We start from the raw sequence: 27537 nt of genomic DNA, 5'->3' as shown, positions 1-27537 counted from the left end.
TTCTCTTTGAAGTCTGGTCCTGAAGTTTTTTTGCTGCAGGATGGCTACTTTTAGATCTGCAATTGTGTGTCCAGGAAGATTGAAGTGTTCCTCTACAGGCTTTTGTATGTTGCCATTCCTAATATCTGATTTGTGTCCATTGATTCTTTTACGTAGGGACTGTCCAGTTTGGCTGATGTATATAGCAGTGGGGCATATATTATGTTGGTAGATGTGCAGGAGAATATACCAGTGACAGTATGGCTGATCTGGTTAGGTCCTGTGATGGTGTTGCTGGTGTATATATGTGGGCAGAGTTGACACCGAGGTTTGTTGCAAGGATTGGTTCCTGAGTTCGAGTTGTTATGGTGCGGTGTGTAGTTGCTGGTGAGAATATGCTTCAGGTTGGCAGGTTGTCTGTGGGCAAGGACCCGCCTACCTCCCAAGGCCTGTGAAAGCGAGGGATCATTGTCCAGGATGGGTTGTACATCACTAATGACGCATTGGAGAGGTTTTAGCTGGGGACTGTAGGTGATGGCCAATGGTGTTCTGTTGGTTTATTTCTTGGGCTTGTCCCATAGCAGGAGGCTTCTGGGTACATGTCTGGCTCTGTCAATCTGTCTCCTCACCTCCTCGTGTGGGTATCGCAATTTACAGAATGCTTGTTGAAGATCTTGTAGGTGTAGGTCTCTGTCTGAGGGGTTGGAGCATATACGGTTGTACCTCAGCGCTTGGCTGTAAACAATGGATCATGTGGTGTATACCTCCAGACCAGTGGCACTATTTACAGTGATATTAGGAATGGCAACATACAAAAACCTGTAGGGGAACACTTCAATCTTCCTGGACACACAACTGCAGATCTAAAAGTAGCCATCCTGCAGCAAAAAAACTTCAGGACCAGACTTCAAAGAGAAACTGCTGAGCTACAGTTCATCTTCAAGTTTGACACAATCAACTCTGGATTAAACAAAGACTGTGAACAGCTTGCTAACTACAAAAGCAGCTTCTGCTCTCTTGGAATTCACACCCAGATCAGCTGCTAGAAGTGGGCCTCATCCTCCTTATCATCTGCAGCCTGATCGTGGCCTGCATATTTATACCTGCCTCTGGAAATTTCCACTACATGCATCTGACGAAGAGGGTCTTTGCCCACGAAAGCTTATGCTCTTACACTTCAGTTAGTCTATAAGGTGCCACAAGACTCCTCGTCGCTTTTGCAGATTCAGACTAACACGGCTATCCCTCTGATAGTAATCTCCCTTAGTATCTCAGTCGTTATCACGGTCCTGATCAGGTGGTTGATAATATATTCCTACTGATAAATTGTTATTTTTGGAGCATGGAATTACTATCCATAGAGATTCTATGGAACATTTTGGTTCATTTAAGATTTTTACTTCATTTGATTCTACATTTTCTTTCACGTCTATTGCCACTCCCCCACCAGCACGACCTGTTCTATCCTTCCGCTATATTTTGTACCCTGATATGACTGTCCCATTGATTGTCCTCATTCCACCAAGTTTCTGCGATGCCTATTACATCAATATCCTCCTTTAAAACTAGGCACTTTAGTTCACCGATTTTATTATTTAGACTTCTAGCACTTGTTTATATGCATTTTAAAAATTTGTCACTATTTATCTGACATTTCCTGATATGTTAGACTCTTTTTTGATTGTATTTCATCTGATCTGACCCAGACTTCCATCCTCTCCTCCTGTCTAGAGTATCTCTATTAATAGACCCTCCCCTAAGAGATTGATATTAACAGGCACTAATGTAACAACACAGTGCTCACTCCCCCAACTAGAATAATAATCCTCTAACTTAGTCATTTTTTACTCCCCTTTCACTAAAATATTGCTGATTTTTACCAATAGACAGTAAATAAATGCACAGCTAAAAATCTCTCTCAATACTTGGGCTGCTTGCTTGTCCTGAGTATCTGCAAGGGTGTTTCTAACTGCATCCAGCTGCTCCATCAAGTTCCTGACAGTTTCCTCCTGCTTTTGGAGTTTCTGATTGAGTGCGTCAACATCCTCTATCTGTTCTTCACTGGTCTTCTGAAACTGCTGATGCATAAAACAATACAAAAAAAGTGGATATTATTTAGTCACTCTCAGTCAGAGTACACTGAAATAACACTCTACTGTCATTTCAACCCCCTGTTTCTAAGGGACTGCAAGGGTCATTTAGTATAACCCCCTGCCAAGATTCAGGATTTTTTGTGCCTAAACCATCCAGGATAGGTGGTTACCATGCCTTCTTCAGAAAACTTACAGTGAAGAAACTTTTACACCCTCACTAAGCATACTGTTGCTTTCTCCTACTGCTCTTACAGTAGAAGTTTTTCCTGACATTTAATCTAAAACTGCTGTGCTCTAGTTTGAACAAACTGCCTCTAGTCCAGCCTTTTGTGGCAGGATAGAACAACTTCTCTACATCTTTCTATGGCAGCCTTTCAAATATTTGAAGACTGCTATTATATTCCCTCCTTAACCTCCTCTTTTCAAAACAAAACATACCTAGCTCCTTCAGCCTTTGCTAATATGGCTTGCATTCCATCCCTTTGATCATCTTTGTTGCTTGCCTCTGTAGCCTCTCTAGTTTCTCTATACCTTTCTAGAGGCTGGTGACCAACAGTAGACACAGTACTCCAGGTAAGCACCGCTCTACTTGGCATTGGTACTTATCACCTACCTGTGTGCTATGCCTCTGTTAATGCAGCCTAAAACTGCATTTGCTTTTTTGCAACAACACTGCAGGACCAAGCACCATCTAGATTACCCCGATAGATGTTTATCCAACCTGCTCTTAAATATCTCCAGTGATGGAGATTCCACAACCTCCCTAGGCAATTTATTCCAATTTTTAACCACTTTGACAGAAGCCTGGCAAGCTTTAAGCCCCAGAGACTGGGGCATACCCCAGGATGGGGAAAGAGATACAATTCTTCTTAGGCTATTCTAACTATTAACACTAAATGCTAAATAACTAACTACAGATATAGAAAAAACTATGTACAGTAACTGCTAGGAGTGCTCGTCGTGGCAAAAGCAAAAAGTTACAGCTGCCATCACTGGCAGCAAGAAGGAACTGGGGGATTGGCAGGTCAGCAAGGCTATATATTGGGCATCATATCAGCGCCACTCCAGGGGCACCTAGGCTGACCCAATGGTTGCTCCTAGATAAAAGTCTTCCAGCTTCCATGAACACACATGTGCTTACACCTGATTGGAATGCATATGAACAAGCACTCTAAGAAAAACAGAAGGTTTTATCTTGAATTGTAATTTAATTGTAATTTTCTGGCAATGAGTTCCACAGGTGACACGTGCTAGTAAAAAAGCACTTCTAATCTGTTTATATTGATTTCCTTTCAATTTTACTCCTATTCCCCCTTGCTCTTGCATCTCTGTCAACCTTGCCTCCTCTTGAGACACACCAAATTGTTTTTACACAAAATAACCTTTTCTTCAGGAAAAATTGCAGTGGCTCACAGAGATCACACCTAAGAGAGAATCCAATCCACGGAGAAGTAGACCAGACTCTAGCTCCCAAAGAATACCTAATTCCTGTTGAAGGGTTTCTAACAGCAGGCAGAATGTTCAGAGAAAAAGGGACATTTAAAGAGAGGATCATGACTAACAGATACACCAAGAATTCTTCAAAAGCAAGAATTCAGCAATCATTCATAGAAACCTATCCTGAAAAGAAAGAGAACCTAATAAGATCATTGGTGTTAACCTACATCTCTCAGCTCCCAGATTCTCAGTATATGCTAGAGCAGTGGTCTCCAACCTTTTTACACCCAAGATCACTTTTTAAACTTCAGGGTAAACCAAGATCTACCCCATCCCTTCCCCAAGACCCTGTGCTCTCGATTCCCCTCCTCTCCATTTGCTGTTCCCAGATCTTACTCACTACCACTGAGCTGAGACAGGCAGTGGGGGTTCTGGGGTGGGAATGAGAGATTTGGGTGTGGGAAGGGGTGAGAGGTGCAAGCTCTGGGAGATTAATGGGTGTAGGAGGAGGTGGAGGAGGGGATGCTGGCTTGGGGATGGGGCTCCAGGCTGGAGAGTGTTGGGGTCAGGTGGAGGGTTGGGGTGCTGGAACAAGTCGCAGGCTTATTGATATGGAGGTGCAGGAGTTTGGGTTGGGGTATATGAGGGGCTCAGGGCACAGAGGGTTGGGTGTATGATGGTCTCAGGGCACAGGTTTGCAGTGTGTGGATGGTGTAGGAGTGTTTTGGTACAAGACTGGGGATGTGGGTGGTGCAGGAGTGTTATGATCCTGCGGCCAGATGCGGACTTGGCCCCAACTGGGGGTTAGTTGGTCAGGCTTCATTTTTAAATAAACTGTTATGTCCAACACACACCATTTCAACATTGTCTTTATTTATGGGAGTGACGGTGGACCTGTTTTGGGTCAGAGGCCACTGACCCACAGGGGGAAAAAGAAAAAAAACCCACAACCAACACCACCCTTCCAAAACTCCCCAAGCCTCACTGACGTGGCCCCAACTGACACACCTCACTCCCCTGGCACTCCAGCCCCATGGGGAGGGTAGGAAGGACTGACGTTCAAAGCCTCAGGCCAAATTAACCCTTCTGGAGTTCCAGAGTTAATGGATTTTGTGGTCCCCTCTACATTCTGAGGTGGAACCAAAAATAGAGGGATCCAGTGTGCAGGACAGGGCGACCAGTGAGTGTGATAAGGATAGGAGTGCTGAATCTGGGTGGAAAGTAGGGTACAGGAGCAAGCTGGGGGTAGGTTCTCATGAGGGACTTTAATCACCCTGACATCTGTTGGGAGACCAATACAGCAGTACACAGACAATGCAGGAAGTTTTTGAGGAATGTTGAGGATAACTTCCTGGTACAAGTGCTGAAGGAACCAACCAGGGGCCATGCACAGCTTCACAGGCTGCTCACTAACAGGGAGGAACTACTAGGGGAAGTAGAGGTGAGTGACAACTTGGGAAGCAGTGATCATGAGATGGTCGAGTTTGGGATCCTGACAAAGGAAGAAAGGAGAGCAGCAAAATACAGACCCTGGATTTCAGAAAAGCAAACTCTGTCTCCCTCAGAGAGCTGATGAACAGGATTCACTGGGATGCTTACATGAAGCAGAAAGGAGTCCAGGAGAGCTGGCAGTATTTTAAAGATGCCTTATTAAAGGCACAGGAAGAAACCATCCCAATGCACAGCAAGAAAAGCAAACATGGTAGGCGACCAGATTGGCTTACCAGGAACATCATTGGTGAGCTTAAACACAAAAAGGAAGCTTACAAGAAGTGGAAACTTAGACTGATGACTAGGGAGGAGTACAAATATATTGTTCGAGAATGCAGGGGAGTTATCAGGAAGGCAAAAGCGCAATTGGAATTGCAGCTAGCAAGGGATGTGAAGGATAACAAGAAAGGTTTCTACAGGCATGTTAGCAATAAGAGAGTGATCAGACAGGGTATGTGGCCCTTACTGGAGAAGGGAAGTAACCTAGTAAGAGATGATGTGGGAAAAGCTGAAGTACTCAATGCTTTCTTTGCCTCTGTCTTCAAGGACAAGGACAGCTCTCAGACAAATGCACTAGGCAACACTGTATGGGAAGGAGGTAGACAGCCCTTGGTGGGGAAAGAAAAACTTAGGAACTATTTAGAAAAGCTAAACATACACAAATCCATGGACCTGGATTTAATGCATCCGAGGTTACTGAGGGAGTTGACAAATGTCATTGAGGAGCCTTTAGCCATTATCTTTGAAAACTCGTGGAGATCGGGAGAGATCTCGGATGATTGGAAAAAGGCAAATGTAGTGCCCATCTTTAAAAAAGGACAATCCAGGGAACTACAGACCAGTCAGCCTTACCTCCGTCCCTGGAAAAATCATAGAGGGGATCCTCAAATAATCCATTTTGAAGAGGGGAAAGTGATCAGAAATAATCTACAGGGATTCACAAAGGGCAAGTCATGCCTGACCAATCTGATTAGCTTCTATGATGAGGTAACTGGCTCTGTAGATATGGGAAAGTCAGTAGATGTGATATACCATGACTTTAGCAAAAGTTTTGATACGGTCTCCCACAATACTATTGCCAGCAAGTTAAGGGAATATGGATTGGATAAATGGACTGTAAGATGAATAGAAAGCTGGCTAGACTGTTGGGCCCAACGCGTGGTGATCAGCGGTCGGTTTCTGGCAGAGTGCCCTAAGGAACGGTTCTAGGACTGGTTTTGTTCAACATCTTTATTAATGACCTGGATGAGGGGATGGATTGCACCATCAACAAGTTCGCAGAGGACACTAAGCTACGGGGAAGAGAGACTTTTGCTGGAGGGCAGGGATAGAGTCCAGAGTGACCTGGACAGATTAGAATATTGGGCCAAAAGAAATCGGATGAGGGTTCAACAAAAGACAAGTGTAGAGTCCTGCACTTGGGACGGAAGAATCCCAAGCATTATTACAGGCTGGGGACCGAATGGCTAAATAGCAGTTCAGCAGAAAAGGACCTGGGGATTACACTGGATGAGAAGCTGAATATGAGTCAACAGGGTGCCCTTGTAGCCAAGGCGGCGAATGGCATATTAGGGTGCATTAGGAGGAGCATTGCCGGCAAATCTAGAGAAGTGATTATTCCCCTTCATTCGGCTCTGGTGAAGCCACATCTGGAGCAGTGTGTCCAGTTCTGGGCCCCCCCACTATAGAAAGGATGTGGACGCATTGAACAGGGGAGGGTGACCAAAATGATGAGGGGGCTGGAGCACATGACCTATGAGGAGAGGCTGAGGGATCTGGGTTTGTTTAGTCTGCAGAAGAGAAGAGTGAGGGGGGATTTGATAGCAGCCTTCAACTTCCTGAAGGGAGGTTCCAAAGAGGATGGAGAAAGGCTGTTCACAGTAGTGACGTATGGCAGAACAAGGAGCAATGGTCTCAAGTTATAGTGGGGTAGGCCTAGGTTTGATATTAGGAAAAACTATTTCACTAAGAGGGTAATGAAGCACTGGAATGGGTTGCCTAGGGAAGTGTTGGAATCTCCATCCCTAGAGGTTTTTAAGTCTCGGCTTGACAAAGCCCTGGCTGAGTTGATTTAGTTGGGATTGGTTCTGCCTTGGGACAGGGGGCTAGACTTGATGACCTCCTGAGGTCTATTCCAGCTCTATGACTCTATGTAGGTATCTGGCCAGGAGGGAAGCAGCAGAAGCAGGCTGCTGGTGGGTGTCTGGCCAGGGAACAGCATCAGGGTCCTGGTAGGTATCTGGCCTGGGGCCAGGATGCTGAAACCTTCTTCCCTCCCCCCTCCCCGCCCCGACCCAAGGGAAGGAAGGATAGACAAGAAAGTGCAAGCACTATTGTGGGCAGGGGAGAAGCTCATTCTTTCTTGTCTTCCCTTCCTTCCTTCGGCGTGGGGGAGGAGGGTCCTAAGGCATAAACCAGATCAGGCTCCGGATCTGGTGCAGAGTTGCAGGACTTGTCTCCCCGCACGCTGCAGGAAGCCAGAGTTAGTTCTATTTTTGTGGAAGGCTGTAGCACTATCGCGGGCTCCTGAGTGGTGGGGGGAGGGGGGGGGAGGAACAGGAGGGAGGGAGATGGGGCTGGGAACACTGCCTCGCAATCAACTGGCAGTGCCACCGCAATTAACCAGTTGGTGACCACAGTGCTAAAGCCTTCCTGAAAGCCACATCTCTCCCACCTTGCTGTGATGTAGCTGCTCTTCTGGCAGGGTCTTTGCAGGCAATGTTGATCCCTGCTCGGTCAGCTCCTCAATGCGTTTATTCAGAGCTGCCAGCTTGGCTTTGGCCTGCAGCTTTAGCTTCTTCAACTTAGCATCTGCGGCCACCCTTTCTTCCTGTGGAAGAAAAGATGTGAAGGTGTACTCAAGGTTCCACAGCATCATCCACAGAAACTATTTCACACTGAAGTTGCCATCCAGCATCATTAGTGCGTGTCAAACTGACAGTGTCTGCACATCATGTGGTGTAGACATTCGGGCTTCAACTGGAACCTGGGCTCTAGGACTCTGCAACATGGGAATGTCCCAGAGCCCAGATTTCAGCCACAGCTCAAACACCTGCACCACAATTAATCAGCTCCCGTAGTCCAAGCTCTGAGAGTCCAAGTGAGTTGCCAGGCAAGACACAGAGGTTAAATCACAATGTAGACACCTTTCCACCGACCATTGGTGAAAGGAATGGTACCTTGAGTTCAGCTTCTTTCTGCTGGAGCTCGGCATCCTTTTCTCGGACCAAATCCTTCAGCTGGACAGCCAGCTGCTCTGTGTGGGCCAGACGCTCCAGTATATCCTCGGGCATCTCCTCCTTGCTCTCCATTCCTGGCTCTGACACCTAGGGAAGGTCAAACAGATATTTTGAAGAAGTAATTCATTAAAACAAAATCCAAGACCACAGCATAGTGCCCAGAGGGAGACCTCTAACTTGGTTTTTATGTGTTACATCCTAACCTCACCACATCTCTTACCAACTTCCCATTTAATCTAATAAACAAGACCTGACCAGATCGAAATCTACAGATACTCTTCAAGAATATTAGAAGAAGCACCTCTGCTCTTTAACAGGACATCAGCAAACCTGAAAGACTTTACACGGCTGAGATGGCACTGCTCCTTATGCCATCCACTGCACCTACAGCCAGTATGCAACTTGAGATTAAGTTTCCATGTCATTCAGTATTCCTATTCCTTATGGAAAATGGTCAGCTCTACAAAACACTCCTAGAAACACCTAAATCACTTCAACTCTAGCTCCTTTCCCAGTTCTAAAACTGATTTAATAGGATAAAGAGATCATATTTTAGTCAGTGCTGCTGCAGTGCAGAAAAGGAAGAGACCATAAATGCAGAGTCGAAGTGGCAGAGGTAGAGGACACAGGATGGATGAGGTGCAAGATGACAGGATTCAGGAAAAAGTTACTCAACATTTTTGTGCCACCCTAAACCAGCTTGGAGAAGCAAGACTAACAATACTTGTGTCAAGATCGGGGGGGGGGGGGGGAGGTTTTACCCCAAAAGTCTGTAAAATGGGGTTCATGTGAGGTTTCACATGAAAGCTTATGTTCTACTGATTCTGTTTATGCTCTTCATGTACCTGTAGAATATCTGTATGTGGAGTTATAAATATGTCCTCTGTGTTGATGCTGGAAAATTCTCCATCTGAGGGGGTATGTCTACACTACAGCACTAATTCGAACTAACTTAATTCGAATTAGTTAATTCGAACTAAGATAATTCGAACTAGTGCATCTAGACCTAAAAACTAGATCGAATTAGCGTTTTGCTAATTCGAACTAGCATGTCCACATTGAGTGGACCCTGAACCGGGGTTAAGGATAGCCGGAAGCAGTGCGGCAGGGCATCAGAGTAGGACTTAGAGCGTGCAGCTGTTGTCTCAGGCTAACCGAGGGCTGTTCTTAAAGGGACCCGACCCCCACCCTGGACAGACGGTTCTCAGGGTTCCCCGCTTGCAAAGCAGTCCTGGCTTGGAGTGCCCGGAGTACCCACACGCGGAACATCATAGCACTCGGCCATCAGCCCGGCTGCACTTGGCACAGACTGCCATCCGGGGGGAGGGGGCAATCGGGGGGCTGCAGGAGAACTTCCACCCCCAGAAGCCCACAGAGCCAGCCCAGTCCTCCCCATCGGGGGCGTGTACCCCATTTCTCCCTCACCTCCTTCCACTTACCCTTCCCTAGCCCCCCTTCCTGATGTACAAAATAAAGAAAACGTGTGTTCAAAAATAGAATCTCTCTTTATTGAACAAAACTGGGGGAGACTGGGAAAAAGAGGTGGGAGAGGGGAAGAGAGAGGCTGGGAGAGGGGAGGGCAACTAAAATGATCAGGGGTTTAGAACAGGTCCCATATGAAGAGAGGCTAAAGAGACTGGGACTTTTCAGCTTAGAGAAGAGGAGACGGAGGTGGGATATGATAGAGGTCTATAAAAGCAAGAGTGGTGTGGAGTGGGTGCATAAAGAAAAGTTCTCCATTAGTTCCCATAATAGAAGGACTAGAGGACACCAAAGGAAAGGAATGGGTAGCAAGCTTCAGACTAGTAACAGAAAGTTGTTCTTCACAAAGCAAAGAGTCAACCTGTGGAACTCCTTGCTGCAGGAGGCTGTGAAGGCTACAACTAGAACAGAGTTTAAAGAGAAGTGAGATCAAGTCATGGAGGTTGGGTCCATGGAGTGGTATTAGCCAGGGGGTAGAAATGGTGTCCCTGCCCAAAGTTTGTGGAAGGCTGGAGATGTATGGCACGAGACAAATGGCTTGGTCACTGTCTTTGGTCCATCCCCTCCAGGGTACCTAGGGTTGCCTGCTGTCGGCAGACAGGCTACTGGACTAGATGGACCTTTGGTCTGACCCAGTACAGCCATTCTAGGCTCAGGGTCGGGGGTCTCAGTGGACCACCTTGATTTTCATGCAAACCTGCTCCTGGGTGGCCAGGCTGGCAGCTCTCCTGCCCTAGACGGCCACTTTCCTGTGCCTAGTGCGGAGTTCGTGGACGAGGTCCACGATGTCTGCACTAGCCCAGGCGGGTGCCCGCCTCTTGCGGTCCTGGCCAGGCTCCCAAGAGCCACCAGCCTGGTCCCAGGAAGAGGCGGAGGGCTGGGGGACATCGGGTGGGTGGCTCTGTGCCGTGCCAGGTGCAGGGTCTGCTGGCTGGGTGCTGGCAGGCTTGCACCTGGCACGGGCACCGTAGCCAGCCCGTGCCCCTTTAAGGGCTCCGGGGCCAGGATGGGGGCATACGAGTTTCCCTGGTGGTGCCCAGAGTGGCCACCAGGGAAAGCTGGGGAGGGCTAGCCTCCCACTAGTTCGAATTAAGGGGCTACACAGCCCTTAATTCGAACTAGTAAGTTCAAACTAGGCTTAGTCCTCGTGCAATGAGGTTTACCTAATTCGAACTAAGCGCTCCGCTAGTTCGAATTAAGTTCGAATTAGCGGAGCGCTAGTGTAGCGCCTATGAAAGTTAATTCAAACTAAGGTCCGTTAGTTCAAATTAACTTTGTAGTGTAGACATACCCAGGCAGAGTAATGTGTCAGGAATGTTCGTTCAATGGCTATGCTAATTAGCGAGGCTCCAGGGACAATGGATCTTTAGGTGCCAAAGACACACCTGAGGAATGAATCTGGATGCCTGCAGACCAGCCATAATAATGATTGCTGGCTTGGGATGCAAGAAGAGGTCACTGGGCCATGTGACCCACTCCAGCATGGAAGAGACCAGGGGATGGATATAAAATGCCATGTGGCAGACTCCATTTGCTCTTGAGTTCAGCTCCTGATCCCAGATACAGCCTTGCAGGGAACAACGAGCTGGGAAGAACTGTGGACCCATCCTGACAAAGGATGTACACCAGAGACTTTTAAGATGAGAGGAAAGTGATTAGGAATAGTCAGCATGGATTCACAAAGGGCAAGTCGTGCCTGACCAATCTGATTAGCTTCTATGATGAGGTAACTGGCTCGGTGGACATGGGGAAGTCAGTGGATGTTTTATACCTTGACTTTAGCAAGGCTTTTGATACGGTCTCCCACAATATTCTTGCCAGCAAGTTAAGGGATTGTGGATTGGATAAATGGACGGTAAGATGGATAGAAAGATGGCTAGAAGGCCGGGCCCAGCGGGTAGTGATCAATGGCTCGATGTCAGGATGGCGGTGAATTTCTAGCAGAGTGCCCCAAGGTCCGGTTCTAGGACCGGTTTTGTTCAATATCTTTATTAATGATCTGGATGAGGGGATGGATTGCACCCTCAGCAAGTTTGCGGATGACACTAAGCTGGGGGGAGCGGTAGATACACTTAAGGGCAGAGATAGGGTACAGAATGACTTAGACAAATTGGAGGATTGGGCCACAAGAAATTTGATGAGGTTCAACAAGGACAAGTGTAGAGTCCTGCACTTGGGACGGAAGAATCCCAAGCATAGTTACAAGCTGGGGACCAACCGGTTAAGTAGTAGTTCTGCAGAAAAGGACCTGGGGGTTACAGTGGATGAGAAGCTAGATATGAGTCAGTAGTGTGCCCTTGTAGCCAAGAAGGCTAATGGCATATTAGGTTGCATTAAGAGGAGCATTGCCAGCAGATCCAGAGATGTCATCATTCCCCTTTATTTGGCTTTGGTGAGGCTGCATCTGGAGTAGTGTGTGTCCAGTGCTGGGCCCCCCAATACAAAAAGGATGTGGACGCATTGGAGAGGGTCCAGCGGAGGGCAACCAAAATGATTAGGGGGCTGGAGCACATGACTTATGAGGAGAGGCTGAGGGACTTGGGTCTGTTTACTCTGCAGAAGCAAAGAGTGAGGGGGAATTTGATAGCAAGTTAAGGGAGGTTCCAAAGAGGATGGAGAGAGGCTGTTCTCAGTAGTGACAGATGGCAGAACAAGGAGCAATGGTCTCAAGTTGTGGTGGGAGAGGTCCAGGTTGGATATTAAGAAAAACTATTTCACTAGGAGGGTGGTGAAGCACTGGAATGGGTTGCCTGGGGAAGTAGTGGAGTCTCCATCCCTAGAGGTGTTTAAGTCCCGGCTTGACAAAGCCCTGGCCGGGTTTATTTAGTTGGAATTGGTCCTGCCTAGAGCAGGGGGCTGGACTTGATGACCTTCTGAGGTCTCTTCCAGTTCTATGATTCTAAGATAGCAGTTGTAACATCTCTGCTAAGAGCCTGCATTGAGAACTTAGTGATTCGATGCATATAATGTATTCTCCTTAACAACCTTGCTGCCATGCTTTTCTTTCTTTTATTAATAAACCTTTAGATTCTAAAGGATTGGCTCAGCATTGTCTTGTGGGTAAGATTCAGAGTGTAAATTGACTGGAACCAGTGGCTGGCTTCTTGGGACCGGAAGAACCTATTCGGAGTAGGTGAGATTGGGTTCTAAAAGCCCTCACTTGCTTGTTAAGCCCAGGGCTGATTGGGGCACAGGAAGAGCTGGGGTTATCAGAGGGGTTTTGCTCATGAGGTTTCTGGCTGGCCAGATTGGCAACTGAAGCGCTCGGTGTAACTGGTTTGTGGCCTATTTGGGAAGGTCTCCAGTCTGGGGCTGGAAGGAGCCCCAAGTTTGAGCAATTCGCCCTGAGCGGACGCCCTCAGCTCTTCCCAGACCGGGTCCGATCCATCACAGCTTGCTTCAGAGTGTACTCACAGTGGCAGAGGACTCAATTTCTGCATCAGTTCCATCCCCCGACAGCTCCTGCAGAACAGTGTTTGCTAACCCTGATAAGCGGCTCAGCATCTCACACCTGTAGCAAAACACCATAAAAAGAAACATAACTATAGGTCAAAGGCAAAGGAGAGGGGAAAACGTGCATCTTCCTGATCTCCAGTACAATGCAAAGAAGAAAATTTCTTCCCTACTGATAAAGGAGAAGCCATCGTAAAATCCAAGCAGCAAATAACAGTTATGCTTCAGCTAAGAGGATAATTCAGACCCTGGCTATAAAAGAAGGGGAATACAGAGTAGAAGTAGGGAAATATTCGTTCCAATATATAACAAATTTTTTAAAAAAATGAGCTATAAGAATGTGATATCTGGGAAACCAAACCTGCAGGAGAGATAAAATACGTTCAGGGTAAGTCCATATTGTAAGTGCTTTAGCTGCAATGCTGCAGCTGTGCCACTGTAGTTCTATAGCACAGATTCTTGCTTCAGTGGCATAAGCGATGTCTCCATCACTGTAGAAAATCTATATCCTTGAGATCCTTGACTAAGCCTCAATTGGAGTATTGTGTTCAGTTCTGGGCACCACAAAAACTGGAGAAGGTCCAGAGAAGAGGAATAAGAACAATTAAAGGCCTAGAGAACATAATCTATGAGAGAAGACTGAAAGAATTAGGCTTGTTCAATTTGGAAAGAAGACGACTAAGGTAGGGTATGAGAGCAGTTTTCAAGTATCTAAAAGGGTGTCACAAGGAGGGAGAAAAATTGTTCTCCCTGGCCTCTGAGGATAGGAGAAGCAGCATTGGGCTTACACTGCAGAAAGGCAGGTTTAGGTTGGACATTACGAGAAACTTCCTAAGTGTCAGGGTGGTAACACTGCAATAAATTGCCTAGGGAGGTTGTGGAATCTCCAACTCTGGAATTATTTAAGAGCAGGTTAGATAGACATCTATCAGGGATGGTCTAGACCAGTGGTCTCCAACCTTTTTATGCCCAAGATCACTTTTTAAATCTCAGAACAGGCGAAGATCTACCACCCAGCCCCTTCCTTGAAGCCCCGCCCTCTCTATTCTCCTCCTGTCCATCACTTGCTATCCCCAGGCCTTACTTACACACTCTGATAAACAATTTATTTTTAAATTATGCGATGTATAAAATTAAAATCACATGTTTATAGTTATGAAATAAATGGTCTGTTTTTTATTCATGGTATTTAAATCTAAAATGAAGCATTTATAATTATACATTTTGTGGGGAAAGTTCTGCGGCTGGGGGCAGGGGAGAGGGAACAGAGTGCTAGGAAGGCAGAGGACAGGATTCTGCAGCTGGGGACAGGGTGCCAGTGGGGACAGAGTTCTGTAACTGGAGACAGGGGGAGTGGGGACTGGAATGGGGGACAGAGTTCTGTAACTGGAGACAGGGGGAGTGGGGACTGGAATGGGAGACAGAGTTCTGTAGCTGGGGACAGGGGAGTGGGGTCTGAGGAGCGGGGAGTGCGGACAGGGGGCGGGGTGCCAGTGACAGCAGAGAGTCCCCTGCATCTGCCTCCTCCCAGGATTCTCCCCACCCCCAGAGGGAAGCCAGCATGTGCATCCTCCGGGCCCAACTCCCCCCCCCCCCGCGGCGCAGGGAAATCCCACGCGTGCCTGCCCCGGGGCCAACCCCCCCTTCCTGCGGCGAGACCAAACCCCCACGGGAGCCTGCCCCAGGGCCAAACCCCCTCTCCCATGGCCCGACCCGGCCAACCCCCTCCCCTCCCCTCCCGCAGCGCAGGCAACCCTTGCAGGCACCTGCCCTGGGGCCAAACCCCCTCCCGTGGCGCAGCCTGGCCAAGCCAGCCCCCTCCCACAGTGCGGCCAACACCCGCGGGTGCCTGCCCCAGGGCCAAACCCTCACGGGCACCATCCCCGGGGCCAAACCCCGGTGCTGACCTCCGCTCCCGCGACACAGGGAAATCCCTGCACTCATCTCACCCCTCCCAGGGAAGCCGCCAGACTCCTCTTCTGGAGCCGACACCCCCTCCCTCAGCACATGACAGAGCTGTGGGAAGGGAGCAGCCTGTGCACTTCCGGAGCCCCCCGGAAGTGATGCAGGCTTCACCCAGGACTTCCGTCCACCCCGCGGGAAGCCGGCTCTACACTAGAGGTAGGTAGTGGGGCTTCTCGGGGTGGGGGGAAAATTGGGGTGCCCGAACGCCTCGCAATCGACGGGTTGGTGAGCACGGGTCTAGATGGTGCTTGGTCCTGCCGCGAGCACAGGGGACTGGACTCGATGACCTCTCTAGGTCCCTTCCAGTTCTAGTATTCTATGATTCTATGACAGTATCTAGGTCAAAATAGAGGCCAGCTCTTCCATTAAGTGTAACCAGACCTCAGTCCATCCAAAAGAAGGTAACTATCCACTCAAGGGGACTATTTGATAGCAAAAAGCTCTTTAATCTTAGTATAAAAAGGCAGAAAAAGATCCAATGGCCAGAAGCTGGCTACAGCAATCCACACATTTCATAGCCTCCAGGCTTGTGATCTCCAAGAAAAACCCTGAAAAAACCTCCACCTAATACTAATATAGCAGCATGCAAATTTAGTGACTGAGATTGCTAAGAACATGTTACCTAAGTGTTCTGACTTTTACACCGACAGCTCCAGTAAGAACTGGTTATTTCCCCACATTGAGAACGAGGATACTAACATGCTGCATCATTCTTATAGCCTGTATAATATCCATGACTTCCAATCATCTGTCTCTGAATAGGATAAAATATCATGTGCATCATATTTTGGTCACAGAACACAACAGACCATCAATAGTAGGAAAGGCCACACCAAATACCCACCTCTTCAATGCACTGTACAGCTCAGAATTCTACTTAGTTCAGAATTAGGGCGGTCCTCACAGCAGAACTGGTGGCCATATGCAACTTCCTTCAATAGATCTATTGGCCATGCAGCAGCAGGGTATCAAGTCTCAAGAAACCTGGGGAAAAAAAAGTGGGTAAACAGTTTATCCAGCCCACGGAGAGTGCACGTAAATTCCCTTCCGGTCACATCCTCTCATTTGCACTGGACATCAGAAGTCATTCTCTTGCCTGCTCATTGGACTTGATTTTTCCTGCATTTTCTGGGAGCTCTCCCAGCATCTGTCACTATATGGCAGGGGTTCTCAGAATGGCAAACAGAATTAAATGCTTTGGAACCAAGCAGCAGAGGGAGGCAACCCAGGGCAATGACGCAGGTCCCAAGAAATTAGGAAAATATATAGGAAAGGACAAGAGGCAGCATAGAAAAGAACACTCGAGTGGTCTGGAAAGAAAAAGGGGAGACATTATTTAACACATACACAGCTATCTATATTCCCTCACATTTTTTCCTCAGAAAAACGGCTATGGCTTCTGGGTGTAAGTGAGATCCTAGCTGGGAATTTCTTGAAGAAATTTGTTCCCGGGGTAAAAAAGGAAAACATGGCAAGTGTAAACAGAGCAAGATAATGATGCAAGACCTAGTTGCAAAAATGAAACATCACAAGGAAAACTGCTTATTGAGAGAAAATGATGCGGCTTAAGATGTGGCTTTGGCTGAGTAGATCAACTGGTTAGTAATTTAAATAATTCACTTTGCAATGCATTATTCTTCAAGGCTCTCTCTATGCCTTTTAGTATAAGTATGCTACGATAATTAAATTCCCAAACTGTTTGCTTTGGTGGACGTTGCTAGAAAAAAAAATTAGCTTAGTATACAGTACAGAAAGCTGTAGTAAGAGAAATCTAGAGTTGTCATTTTCTTATTTTATATTATATAATACATGTCCCTTATTTTGGAATACTTGTGTGTCAGACCACAATGGTGATGCCATAAATCTATTCCCTATTTTATTCCAGCATAACTCAACTTTTCCAAGGGAATCCCATCACACAGAGGTAGAATCTTTCTAGTCCAGCACTCTTTAGTCCAGCTCTCCACATATCATGGGTGAGACCAAGTGTCCCATAAAGTTTGTTTGCAGCCACCAGACCTGGCTCTCAGCATTCTGTGCTGTTATTTAGCTCTAATTTACCTCTAAATGTCTTCTAAGAGCCCCGTAAGCAGTGGAAGTGTTGGTAATGCTGCAGACAATACCAACCTCTGGTTCAGCACAGGTCAATCCAGAGGATGCTGGACTAGAGGGGCTCAATCTGTTCTTGTTTTCTCAAAAAACAGAAATGCAATGAAGTTTACACCAAAATTAAGTGTACTCTAGCTAAGACTGACTGTGCTTTTTTCGATAACATGATTTAAATCAAAGATTTTTTGGGGGATTTAAATCAATTATTTACATCTCTTTCATTTAGGCCAGCGGTTCTCAAACTTTTTGGGCTCCAGAGCCCATTAAATACATAGAATCATAGAATCATAGGACTGAAAGGGACCTCGAGAGGTCATCGAGTCCAGCCCCCCGCCCTCAAGGCAGGACCAAGCTCCGTCTACACCATCCCTGACAGATGTCTATCTAACCTGTTCTTAAATATCTCCAGAGAGGGAGATTCCACCACCTCCCTTGGCAATTTATTCCAATATTTGATCACACTGACAGTTAGGAATTTTTTCCTAATGTCCAATCTAAACCTCCCCTGCTGCACTTTAAGCCCATTACTCCTTGTCCTGTCCTCAGAAAGCAAGAGGAACAAATTTTCTCCTTCCTCCTTGTGACACCCTTTTAGATATTTGAAAACCGCTATCATGTCCCCCCTTAATCTTCTTTTTTCCAAACTAAACAAGCCCAGTTCATGAAGCCTGGCTTCATAGGTCCTGTTCTCTAGACCTTTAATCATTCTTGTCACTCTTCTCTGTACCCTTTCCAATTTCTCCACATCTTTCTTGAAATGTGGCGCCCAGAACTGGACACAGTACTCCAGCTGAGGCCTAACTAGTGCAGAGTAGAGCGGCAGAATGACTTCACGAGTTTTGCTTACAACACACCTGTTGATACAACCTAGAATCATATTTGCTTTTTTTGCAACAGCATCACACTGTTGACTCATATTCAACTTGTGGTCCACAATGACCCCTAGATCCCTTTCCGCCATGCTCCTTCCTAGACAGTCGCTTCCCATCTTGTATGTATGGAACTGATTGTTCCTTCCTAAGTGGAGCACTTTGCATTTCTCTTTATTAAACCTCATCCTGTTTACCTCTGACCATTTCTCTAACTTGCTACGATCATTTTGAATTATGTCCCTATCCTCTAAAGAAGTTGCAACCCCACCCAGTTTGGTATCATCTGCAAACTTAATAAGCATACTCTCTATCCCAATATCTAAGTCATTGATGAAGATATTGAACAGTACGGGTCCCAAAACAGACCCTTGAGGAACTTCACTTGTTATCCCTTTCCAGCAGGATTTAGAACCTTTAACAACAACTCTCTGACTATGGTTATCCAGCCAATTATGCACCCACCTTATCGTGGCCCTATCTAAGTTATATTTGCCTAGTTTATCAATAAGAATATCAGGCGAGACCGTATCAAATGCCTTACTAAAGTCTAGGTATATGACATCCACCACTTCTCCCTTATCCACAAGGCTCGTTATCCTATCAAAGAAAGCTATCAGATTAGTTTGGCATGACTTGTTCTTCACAAACCCATGCTGGCTATTCCCTATCACTTTATTACCTTCCAAGTGTTTGCATATGATTTCCTTAATTACCTGCTCCATTATCTTCCCTGGGACAGACGTTAAACTGACTGGTCTGTAGTTTCCTGGGTTGTTCTTATTCCCCTTTTTATAGAGGGGCACAATATTTGCCCTTTTCCAGTCTTCTGGAATCTCCCCTGTCTTCCATGATTTTTCAAATATCATAGCTAAAGGCTCAGATACCTCCTCTATCAGTTCCTTGAGTATCCTGGGATGCATTTCATCAGGACCCGGTGACTTGCTGACATCTAACTTTCCTAAGTGATTTTTAACTTGTTCTTTGTGTATCCTGTAAAAATGTATGCGGCGCCCCAGCGGTGTGTGTTAATTGTGTCAGTTTGAGGCGATTCTCAATTATGCTTTTAAAGGCTTTCCAGTTTGTCAACCTTGCAGAGCCCCTGGAGATGTCTCACAGAGCCCTGGGGCTCTGCGGAGCACAGTTTGAGAAACACTGATTTAGACCAATCCAGAAGATCAATGCAGAAAATATGGAACAATTTGCCCATTTTTAAGAAAAAGTTGAGACACTTAAGTAGCAGGAGGGCTTAAATACAGAACTGTCCTTTTAAAAATGAAATGTCTGGTCACCCTAGTTTTAATGGGGAGAAAAATAAATGTATCTCTCTAGCAAAAAAGAGCACAGGACTTACTTACAGTATGGCGGGGGGGGGGGGCTTTACTCTAGGAAGCAGTAACTCTGTAAAAGATGTTGGGGTCCTGGTGAATAAGAAGTTGAACATGAATTCCCAGTGCAATGCTGTTGCCAAAACATTAATTTGATCAGAAAGAGCTTTAATGGCACATAATGCAGCTTTAACAGAAGATACTTTTGTTTCATGACTGTGATAACTTGGAAAATATTAATCAAGAGAAATCTAACAATAACTGTTTTTAAAAAAATAGAATGAAGCTGTTTGTGGTTCTAGGATTTAATAAGCACAGAACTGAGATACCGGAAAGCAATGGGGAAGGGGGAACCTTTAGGTACCATATTTCAGTGTTTCTCAAGGACCATTCTGTGGACCACTGACTGTTCCCAAGGTCTGCCTCATCCAGTTTAGGAAAGCAATAACCTGGACCTTGATATCAAAAGGTTGAGAAACATTACCACATTTGAAAGAAAAGACAATACTCAAGATGACAGAATACCTTGGATATTTTAGTAGAATAGATTCCAGTGTATTAGTTAGAAAGAGGGAATGGAGAGCACAGAAACTCATACTTTCAAAATGGAAGTTGCTCAGAATTTAAGGAGGTGGGTACATTGTATTTGAGTTAGATTCACAGAAAAAGTATTGTAATTGAATAGCTGGAAAAAAATGCAGATACTCACTGCCTGAGGGCAGGACCTAAGGCAGGGGGAGTGTGTGAAAAGGGTGCTAAGCATCTGCCTGGGGAAAAGCTGCAGAGCCTACAGGGCTTGGCCATAAACAGGCTGGAAAAAGCTTCTTCACCAACACTTCAGAGCTTAGTTGAGGGACAGAGAAGTTTCCCTATGCCAGTAGCTTTTGCAAATGCAGGGCTTGGCTCTTGCTGGCCAGCCTCCAGCCTGAGGGTCTTTCCAGGGATGTCAGCCCAGCCAGAGGCAATGAGGGAAGAAAGGAGCCTGCCAGCCAGGCTGTTGTTGAGCTGAATGATCTGACCAGGGTACGGCTCTCCACAGAGTGCTGGGAGCTGCACCCTGCTAGAAGGGATATGGCAGAGCAGCAGGGCTGAGGGGGTAATGTAAAGGACCTGTGGGGGAGCAGCTGAGGTGACACGTAACCAATCAATGCCTGACTGCTCTCACCAGCCACTGGAGTGATGGGGCTGAGGCCTGCTTGCCAAGAGGAAGAACGCAGAAGGGACTGCACTGATGAAGCGGCTGGCCATGCACACTGCAACTTTGCCTACATTTTGAGATCTATCCACTGGCAAATATTAAATGGATTTAAAACTGGCCATGTTAATTTTATATCATGCTAGATTTTTCTTAACCAAAATGTACAGCAGTGTGTGTCAACCATTTTTTATAAACTTTAGGGGAGCAGCCAAGTTAGTCTATAAAGTACTACCAAACCATTTGTTGTTTTTTTAAGTGTTTTTTATGAAGTACCCGTTTTTCAAAAAAATTATAAGTACCCACTTTTTTTAAAAAAATTATAATATCCCCAGTACCTACAGTTTTCAGAAACACAACATTTTTTTCTACAATTGCACCACATTTGTTTAAACAACTTAATCGTAACCGGGAGGGTGATGAAATTTTTCAGGGAAAAAGTACAAACATAATAAAGTGCAGGAAAACTTAAAACAAAAATTCAGTTTTCTTCAAATTTCAGTTGTGTTGATGTACCTCCCAGACTTCTCTTGAGTACCCCTAAGGGTACTCATACCACTGGTTGAGAAACACTGTTGTACAGTATCAAGATTGTACAGTAGATACCACTCACCACCTACCTAATCACTGTGATCTCATGATAGCTCTACTGATAGCGAGACAACTCTTTCATCATCTGGAGCCCTCAGGTTTCCTTTACCTGCCTCAATACAGAGTTCAGCTTAAGTTCAATATTGAAATTGCACTTGTCCCACGGGTTGAAATTCTCCTTTTATGATGGACAAAGGTTGTGTGTCCCCAGTAATACTCCTGAGGGAATTCTGCACCATGACACAAAGCAGAATTTTGCAGAAATTAAAGCAGTGCACACTAAGGATGTTAAATTGCAATTACCTAGCATGGTAAGATCAGTCCCACTCCTGGGTCCCTGACCCCTGTTCTGCCCACTATCCCACAGTTTAGGGCTGCAGCATAAGACTCACTCCTTAGTTTTAGTGATAGAAATGTCATGCAAGGCACTACATTTAGCCGTTTGGAATGGAAATCCATCAACCATACGAAGAAACTTGCACAGATACAGACAGACATCATCTTTCTATCCAAGTGCAAGAAGATGGACATCATACCCAAAGGACTGAAAGTGAACAATCCATTAAGATCAACATACTGCACTGACTACAGTGAAAGACACTGCCTCACACTATCCAAGAAATTAAGAAATCACCTGATAAGTATTTTATACAAGAAACAGAAAACCATCAAAAATGACATTTCTAACTTAGATCGTCTCATCTGAAGACAAACATCCACACCGACTGACTCCTTAGTTTTAGCGCTTGACCTTCTGTCCCTCAGCTTAAACAATTTCCTCCACTTTCGGGGGGGGGGGAGAAGGGGAGGGAGAGGCAGAGGCACAGCAGGAAAACAGTGCAGGTGGGGACTGATGGAGTCCCCGCTTGCGCTGGCTCCCACTGGGACACTTTAAGACTGCTTCAGTCCCCATTTGCACCATTTCCCTGCTGTGCCTCTGCCTCTCCTGGCCCCCACAGGGATGGTGCTAGGAGGGAACCTGCTTTTAAGCTGGGCTGGGTCGGGTCCCCCCCGGCCTCATTGCCTCTCTCGGATAGAGGTAGCAAGGTGGTGGGGGAAAACAACTAATCAAGTCACTCCTTGATTCTATGCTTATCGGATGGTCAACTAATCACTTACATCACCAGAGCACAGAGGATTTCCTGTCCCTCACAGACATGCATTAAGAGTGATGCTGACCACTGTGTTAAGGTTAACTGGACCCAGCAACACCCACTTCACACATAGAAGACACTGGGGGCTGGGGGAGCTAGAGAGTCACTTGGGGCCTGCTACTAGACTATTTGTTGTTTTTAAGGGGTTTTCTGAGAAGGAGAAAGACACTCCCCACATTCCTCTTGCACACCGGAGGGGCAGGGAGGGGAGAGTCTAGTAGATTTGGTTTGCTTTCCAATGCTGGGGGAAGCCCTGAGCCTGGGGGTTTTAGGCAAGGCAGGGGCTGCATCTGGCCCCCAGGCCTTAGGCTCCCCACAACTGGTTTATACATAGGTGACAGTAGGAAATTGTGTTTTAAAACTAGTTCTTAGATTAACTTTTTCCCCAATAAAAGCAAATCAATGCACTACTTTTGCTCTTCCTCTCACTCCCCAGGACCACGCCAAATGTTGCTGCTCTCTCCTGTCAGCCCCTCACTGCAGCCCGATCCCCTTCACTCTGGCCAGCTCGTATCCCAGAAAGTCGCTCCTATTAATTCTTCTAGGTGGCAGTGTGCCCGCGGCTCCTCCTCTTCAGCTACTTTTTTATGCGCCTCCGGGCTCTTCCCTGTCGCCAAGCGCCCCGCGGACTCTGGGGAACCGGAAGCACAGGGGAGGGCACGACAGTCATTCCTCAGCAGCGCCCCAAATCTGCTGAGGCAAACGGCTCCTCTTTGCAGGTAAGACAAGGCAGCGGCGGGGTGCAGGAACGGGGATCCCCGAACTCCGCGCTGACCCGGGGTAGGCAGGGCCCCCAGCCGGGCAGGGGACGGGGCTGCAAACGCCGCTCTGGCCCGAGGAGCTAGCGCCCCTCGGCCGGGCAGCGGGGGCTCGGAGCAGGGTCCCCTCACAGGCGGCCCTTGCGGGCGTCCGGGACTGACCGGTGGTCGGACCAGCACCCGCCCGTAGCCCGCGCACGAGCCCGCCCTCACTTACCCGTGCGGGGAGCCCGGTCTCCCCGCGCTCACGGAACCCCGCGAGCGCCCTCAGTTCCGGTCTCAGGTGCCAAGCACCGCCTCCGGCCACATCAGCACCGGAACACACCGCAGCTACTTCCGGCCTCCGAATTGGCCTAGACAGCCCGCCCACAGGGCGATAGTCGTAGCCGCCTGCCAATCACAATGAGAAGTTTGAGGCGTTGCTAGGGTTACAGTTACACAGGGCATGAAACCACCAATCACAAGAGAGCGTAAGGGGCTCCGCCCACTAATAACACAACAGCCAATCCGCAGCACACCTGTTTGCTGGGCTTGGACGCAGCGCGGTGCGGCCCGCCCCTACCTATCGGTGAGGCTCTGGAGCGCGGCACGTCCCCTTTGGCCCGGGTCTGAGGGGAGGGAAGCCGGAGACACAGCGCGGCGGGGCAGCAGCCGCAGTGCGGGTCGCGAGGCTCACAGGCTGCGCGGGAGCAGCAGCAGACACCTCGAGCTGCACGCGTCCCGTGTGCCCGCTGAGCCGCGCTCCTGTAGCGGCGTCGCGCCGGTCCGAAGGACAAGCGCTAAGGATAAGCGCCAGCCAGTGCACGCAGCCTGGCTCGTCTGCGGCTGGGTCGGTGGGATCCTGGCGGGGCCTGTAGGATGGAGTAGTAAACCAAAGGATTGGCATGCAAGGGCTCTGATTGTGGATGCAAAGTCTGGGGAGGCCGTGGGGGGGGTGCTCCAGGTGTGGGGAGGGGTTGAGGGTTGGTGTGCAGGAGCCGGTGGACCGACAGAAACTGAAGCCCTCAGTTTTTGCTACCGTTGCGGTTTCTGTCATGCATACATGAAATTCTGTTGAAGCAAAATGCAGGACAATGTAGCACTTTAAAGACTAACAAGATGGTTTATTAGATGATGAGCTTTCGTGGGCCAGACCCACTTCCTCAGATCAAAAATTCTGTGCTACTGCTCAGGACTTGCTACCTGGTCCAAGGGTTGCTAATTCAGAGGGATGGGGTTCTGTGGTCCAAAACACTCACAATTTGCTCCCTGGTCCAGGGGTTGCTAATTCAGAGGGATGGGGTTCTGTGGTCCAAAACACTCACAATTTGCTCCCTGGTCCAGGGGTTGCTAATTCAGAGGGATGGGGTTCTGTGGTCCAAAACACTCACAATTTGCTCCCTGGTCCAGGGGTTGCTAATCCAGAAGGATGGGGTTCTGTGGTCCAAAACACTCACAATTTGCTCCCTGGTCCAGGGTTTGCTAATTCTGAGGGATGGGGTTCCGTGGTCAAAAACACTCACAATTTGCTCCCTGGTCCAGGGGTTGCTAATTCTGAGGGATGGGGTTCCGTGGTCAAAAACACTCACAATTTGCTCCTTGTACCGCATCTTCCCCCACCCTGTACAGTTTGAGGCCGGGCTCCCCCATACACTAACCTGCCAGTGGAGATGGAGGAGGGTTGGGCTTGGAGCAGAGAGGCAGGGAGGAGGCTCTAGCTGCCGGTTGCAGACAGAGTAGGAGCACGTGAGCAGAGGGATGACAGGGGGAGCAGAATGGGATTAAATTGGTGCCTCCCTAGAATGGTGCCCAGGGGCAACTGACTCCTTCAGCCCCCTCGCTGTGCCACAGTCCCCTCTCCTGCAGAGCTATCATCTTATGCATGTGCAAGATCTGTGAGAGCCATCCAATGCATCTGCAGTTTGTGTCTGTGGTGCCTGCTTCTGGGTGGTGTCTCAATGCTGCTACATTCACTTCTAAAGAGGGGGCTTCCCAAAGCAGGTCCTTGCTGCTGACCCCCAAGGCATCCACAGGTCCAGTCTCCTTTCAATGGGCCCACTTCCCAGGGCTCATTGATCTTGGATCTGGCTTCCATCCCTCTCCAACCTTTGCAACTGCCCAGAGGTGTTCACCTTCTGCCTTATACATTCCCACCTCATTCACCCCAAGGGACAGTCTCTGCCTCACTTGTCCTAGGGACTATTCTACCAAGACGTAATACAAAGTTTCCATGTAAAAAGACTCAATACAAAGCTAAAAACTTCAATGAGAGAATGATTAATACAGAGATGTGTCTATATCTGCTGCAGGGAGACACCTCTGCCTGCCTCCACCCCTCTCCCCCAGAGTCTACAGCCCCATTGCAAAGCAGGGGAGGGGAGGAAAGAGGCTGAGGCTCATCCAGTGAGACTGAAGCAGTCATGAGCAAGCCATGCCCGGGAGCCATTCTCCAGTCTATTGCTGTGTTGCTTCAGGCATGCTGAAAAGCAATCACCTCTAGGGTGGGCTGGACAGCTGCTTAACACCTGCAGTCCCAGGGCAGGCAGAGGGTAGTGCGGGCTGCCTTCCTGCAGCACCTCCATCAGAACCACTGTGCCCTCCTGGCTTAGGAAAAGAATAAACAGGAGGATTGGAAATTAGCCTGCCCAGTCTCACATCCCCTAGGCAGGGAATGAGCCATCTACATTAGGCCCCAGCTGGAATATCATGTCTAGTTCTGGGTGCCACATTTCAGGAAACGTGGAGAAAGTCCAGAGAAGATCAACACAAATGATGAAAGGTCTAGAGAACATGAGATATGAGGCAATGCTGAAGGAATTGGCCTTGTTTGCCTTGGAAAAGAGAAGACCGAAAAGGGACATGAGAGCAGCTTTCAAGTTTCTAAAAGAGTATAATAAGGGGGAGGAAGAAAAATTGTTCTCCTTGGCCTCTGGTTAGGATGAGAAGCAATGGGCTTAAATTGCAGCAAGGGAGGTTTAGGTTTGACATTAGGAAAAACTTCCTGCTTGTCAGGGTGGTTAAGCACTGGAGTAAATTGCCTAGGGAGACTGCGGAATTTCCATCACTGGAGATATTTAAGACTAGGTTAGACAGACACCTGTCAGGGATGAGCTTGGGCAACTCAACTTTGGAAGTCCCGGGGGCCACGCTGATACTTACAGAACATGCTGAGAGCCTCAACTAAAGTGTGATTGAATATGCAAGCAAATATATAGAAATAGTTTCTCTCACACAGACAGTCATGAATGCAAAGATTAAGTCAAGACTTCACAACACACAGGCCCCATTCAAGTCAGTTCTGCTGATATTAATAAAATGCAACATTTCCCCAATTTCTACCCATGTGACAGCACTTTTCATGAGCAATGACAGTCCAGGAATGTAACTACTAAAACGCATCTCAACAGAAGATCATTTCACTGACTACTTTTTTGGTTTTGGCTTCCACTTGCCGGCCTCATGTTGATTCCCCACAGAAACCCAAACTGCACCGCAGGGCACAAACTGGCCATGGGCAGCATGCAGCCCACGGGCCATGTGTTGAGCAGCCCTGGGTGGTTGGTTCTGCTGTGAGGGCAGGGGACTGGACTTGATGACCTCTTGAGGTCCCTTCCAGCTCTAGTGTTCTGTGATTCTATACTGCCTGCATGGGGTTAGATGGGGGATTGTGCCCCCTAGAAGGGACAGATCTCCAGAGCCCATCCATACCTCCGTGAGCCAGCCTGTGCTCCCTTCCCTAGGACTGAACCAGAGCCAGGGCTCCCTAGAGAGACCATGTAGCCTCCTGAGCACCAGTGAAATTTTGGTGCTAGGGCCCTCCCTCAAGTGGATCCCTTGCACTGGGGGTCAGGTCAGGCCCTGTTTACTCTCACACTGTGGGGTGCCAGAGGTGGTGCCTCTAGGCCAGTGTTGCGGCGCAAGGGGAATGAATTGGCTGGTTCCGAAGCATTCCCCCCACAGGCCTCAGCAAGCCTGGGGGCAGGGCTGAGCAGATGGGAGAAGTGTGGGCAGGGGGTGGCTGCAAGGTATCCATCTCTGCCCTTTGATGCCGTTAGCTGGGGTGCACTGCGGGCCGGAGGGCAGCTCCCAGGATTGTCTCCTTTGAACGGGGTGGCTTGATCTCAGCACAAGCTAGACAGGGTATGATTGCTGAAGCCCCCCCACCCTGCGGTTGTTCCCCACATTAATCAGATTGCAGCGAGCCAGGTTATGCTGGTCTGTGCTGCAGTCACATCTTTGCTACCTGTGTAGACAGCTCCTGAACCACTGGAAACTGAGCTTCTAGTCCAGCCTGGTGTGTGACTTCAGACATGTCACAGCTCCCACTGTGCCTCCATTTCCCCAGCTGTAAAATGGGAACAATGTGGGCCTCCTCGCTAAAGCCCTCTGAGTGTTACCAATGGACGGAGCATGGG

The 27537-nt window shown here is 47.9% G+C and overlaps 2 protein-coding genes across 4 annotated transcripts in view; one reads left to right on the top strand and one right to left on the bottom strand.

Moving 5' to 3' along the window:
* The window catches only part of GOLGB1 (golgin B1), a 131302-nt gene extending 107809 nt beyond the window's left edge, over positions 1-23493 (bottom strand). For 2 of the 3 annotated variants that reach the window (XM_075918353.2, XM_075918356.2), the window contains exons 1-6: positions 23361-23493; positions 15984-16123; positions 13136-13232; positions 8180-8326; positions 7675-7830; positions 1905-2057 (exon numbers count right to left, since the gene is read on the bottom strand). In XM_075918353.2, coding sequence (XP_075774468.2) covers positions 1905-2057; positions 7675-7830; positions 8180-8326; positions 13136-13225 — 546 coding nt within the window. In that variant the 5' untranslated portion in view covers positions 13226-13232; positions 15984-16123; positions 23361-23493. The remainder of the gene's footprint in view (positions 1-1904; positions 2058-7674; positions 7831-8179; positions 8327-13135; positions 13233-15983; positions 16124-23360) is intronic. The other variant, XM_075918355.2, reaches the window with a different exon arrangement.
* Positions 22810-27537, top strand: part of LOC102455136 (guanylyl cyclase-activating protein 1-like) — a 46067-nt gene continuing 41339 nt past the window's right edge. The window contains exon 1 of the mRNA XM_089777630.1: positions 22810-23104. Within this exon, the coding sequence (XP_089633756.1) occupies positions 22973-23104 (132 nt within the window). The 5' untranslated portion in view covers positions 22810-22972. The remainder of the gene's footprint in view (positions 23105-27537) is intronic.

The sequence above is a fragment of the Pelodiscus sinensis genome, chromosome 1 (assembly GCF_052426305.1).
Source record: "Pelodiscus sinensis isolate ZL-2025 chromosome 1, ASM5242630v1, whole genome shotgun sequence".
NCBI lineage: Eukaryota > Metazoa > Chordata > Testudines > Trionychidae > Pelodiscus > Pelodiscus sinensis.
This window is presented reverse-complemented; position numbering and strand designations above follow the sequence as displayed.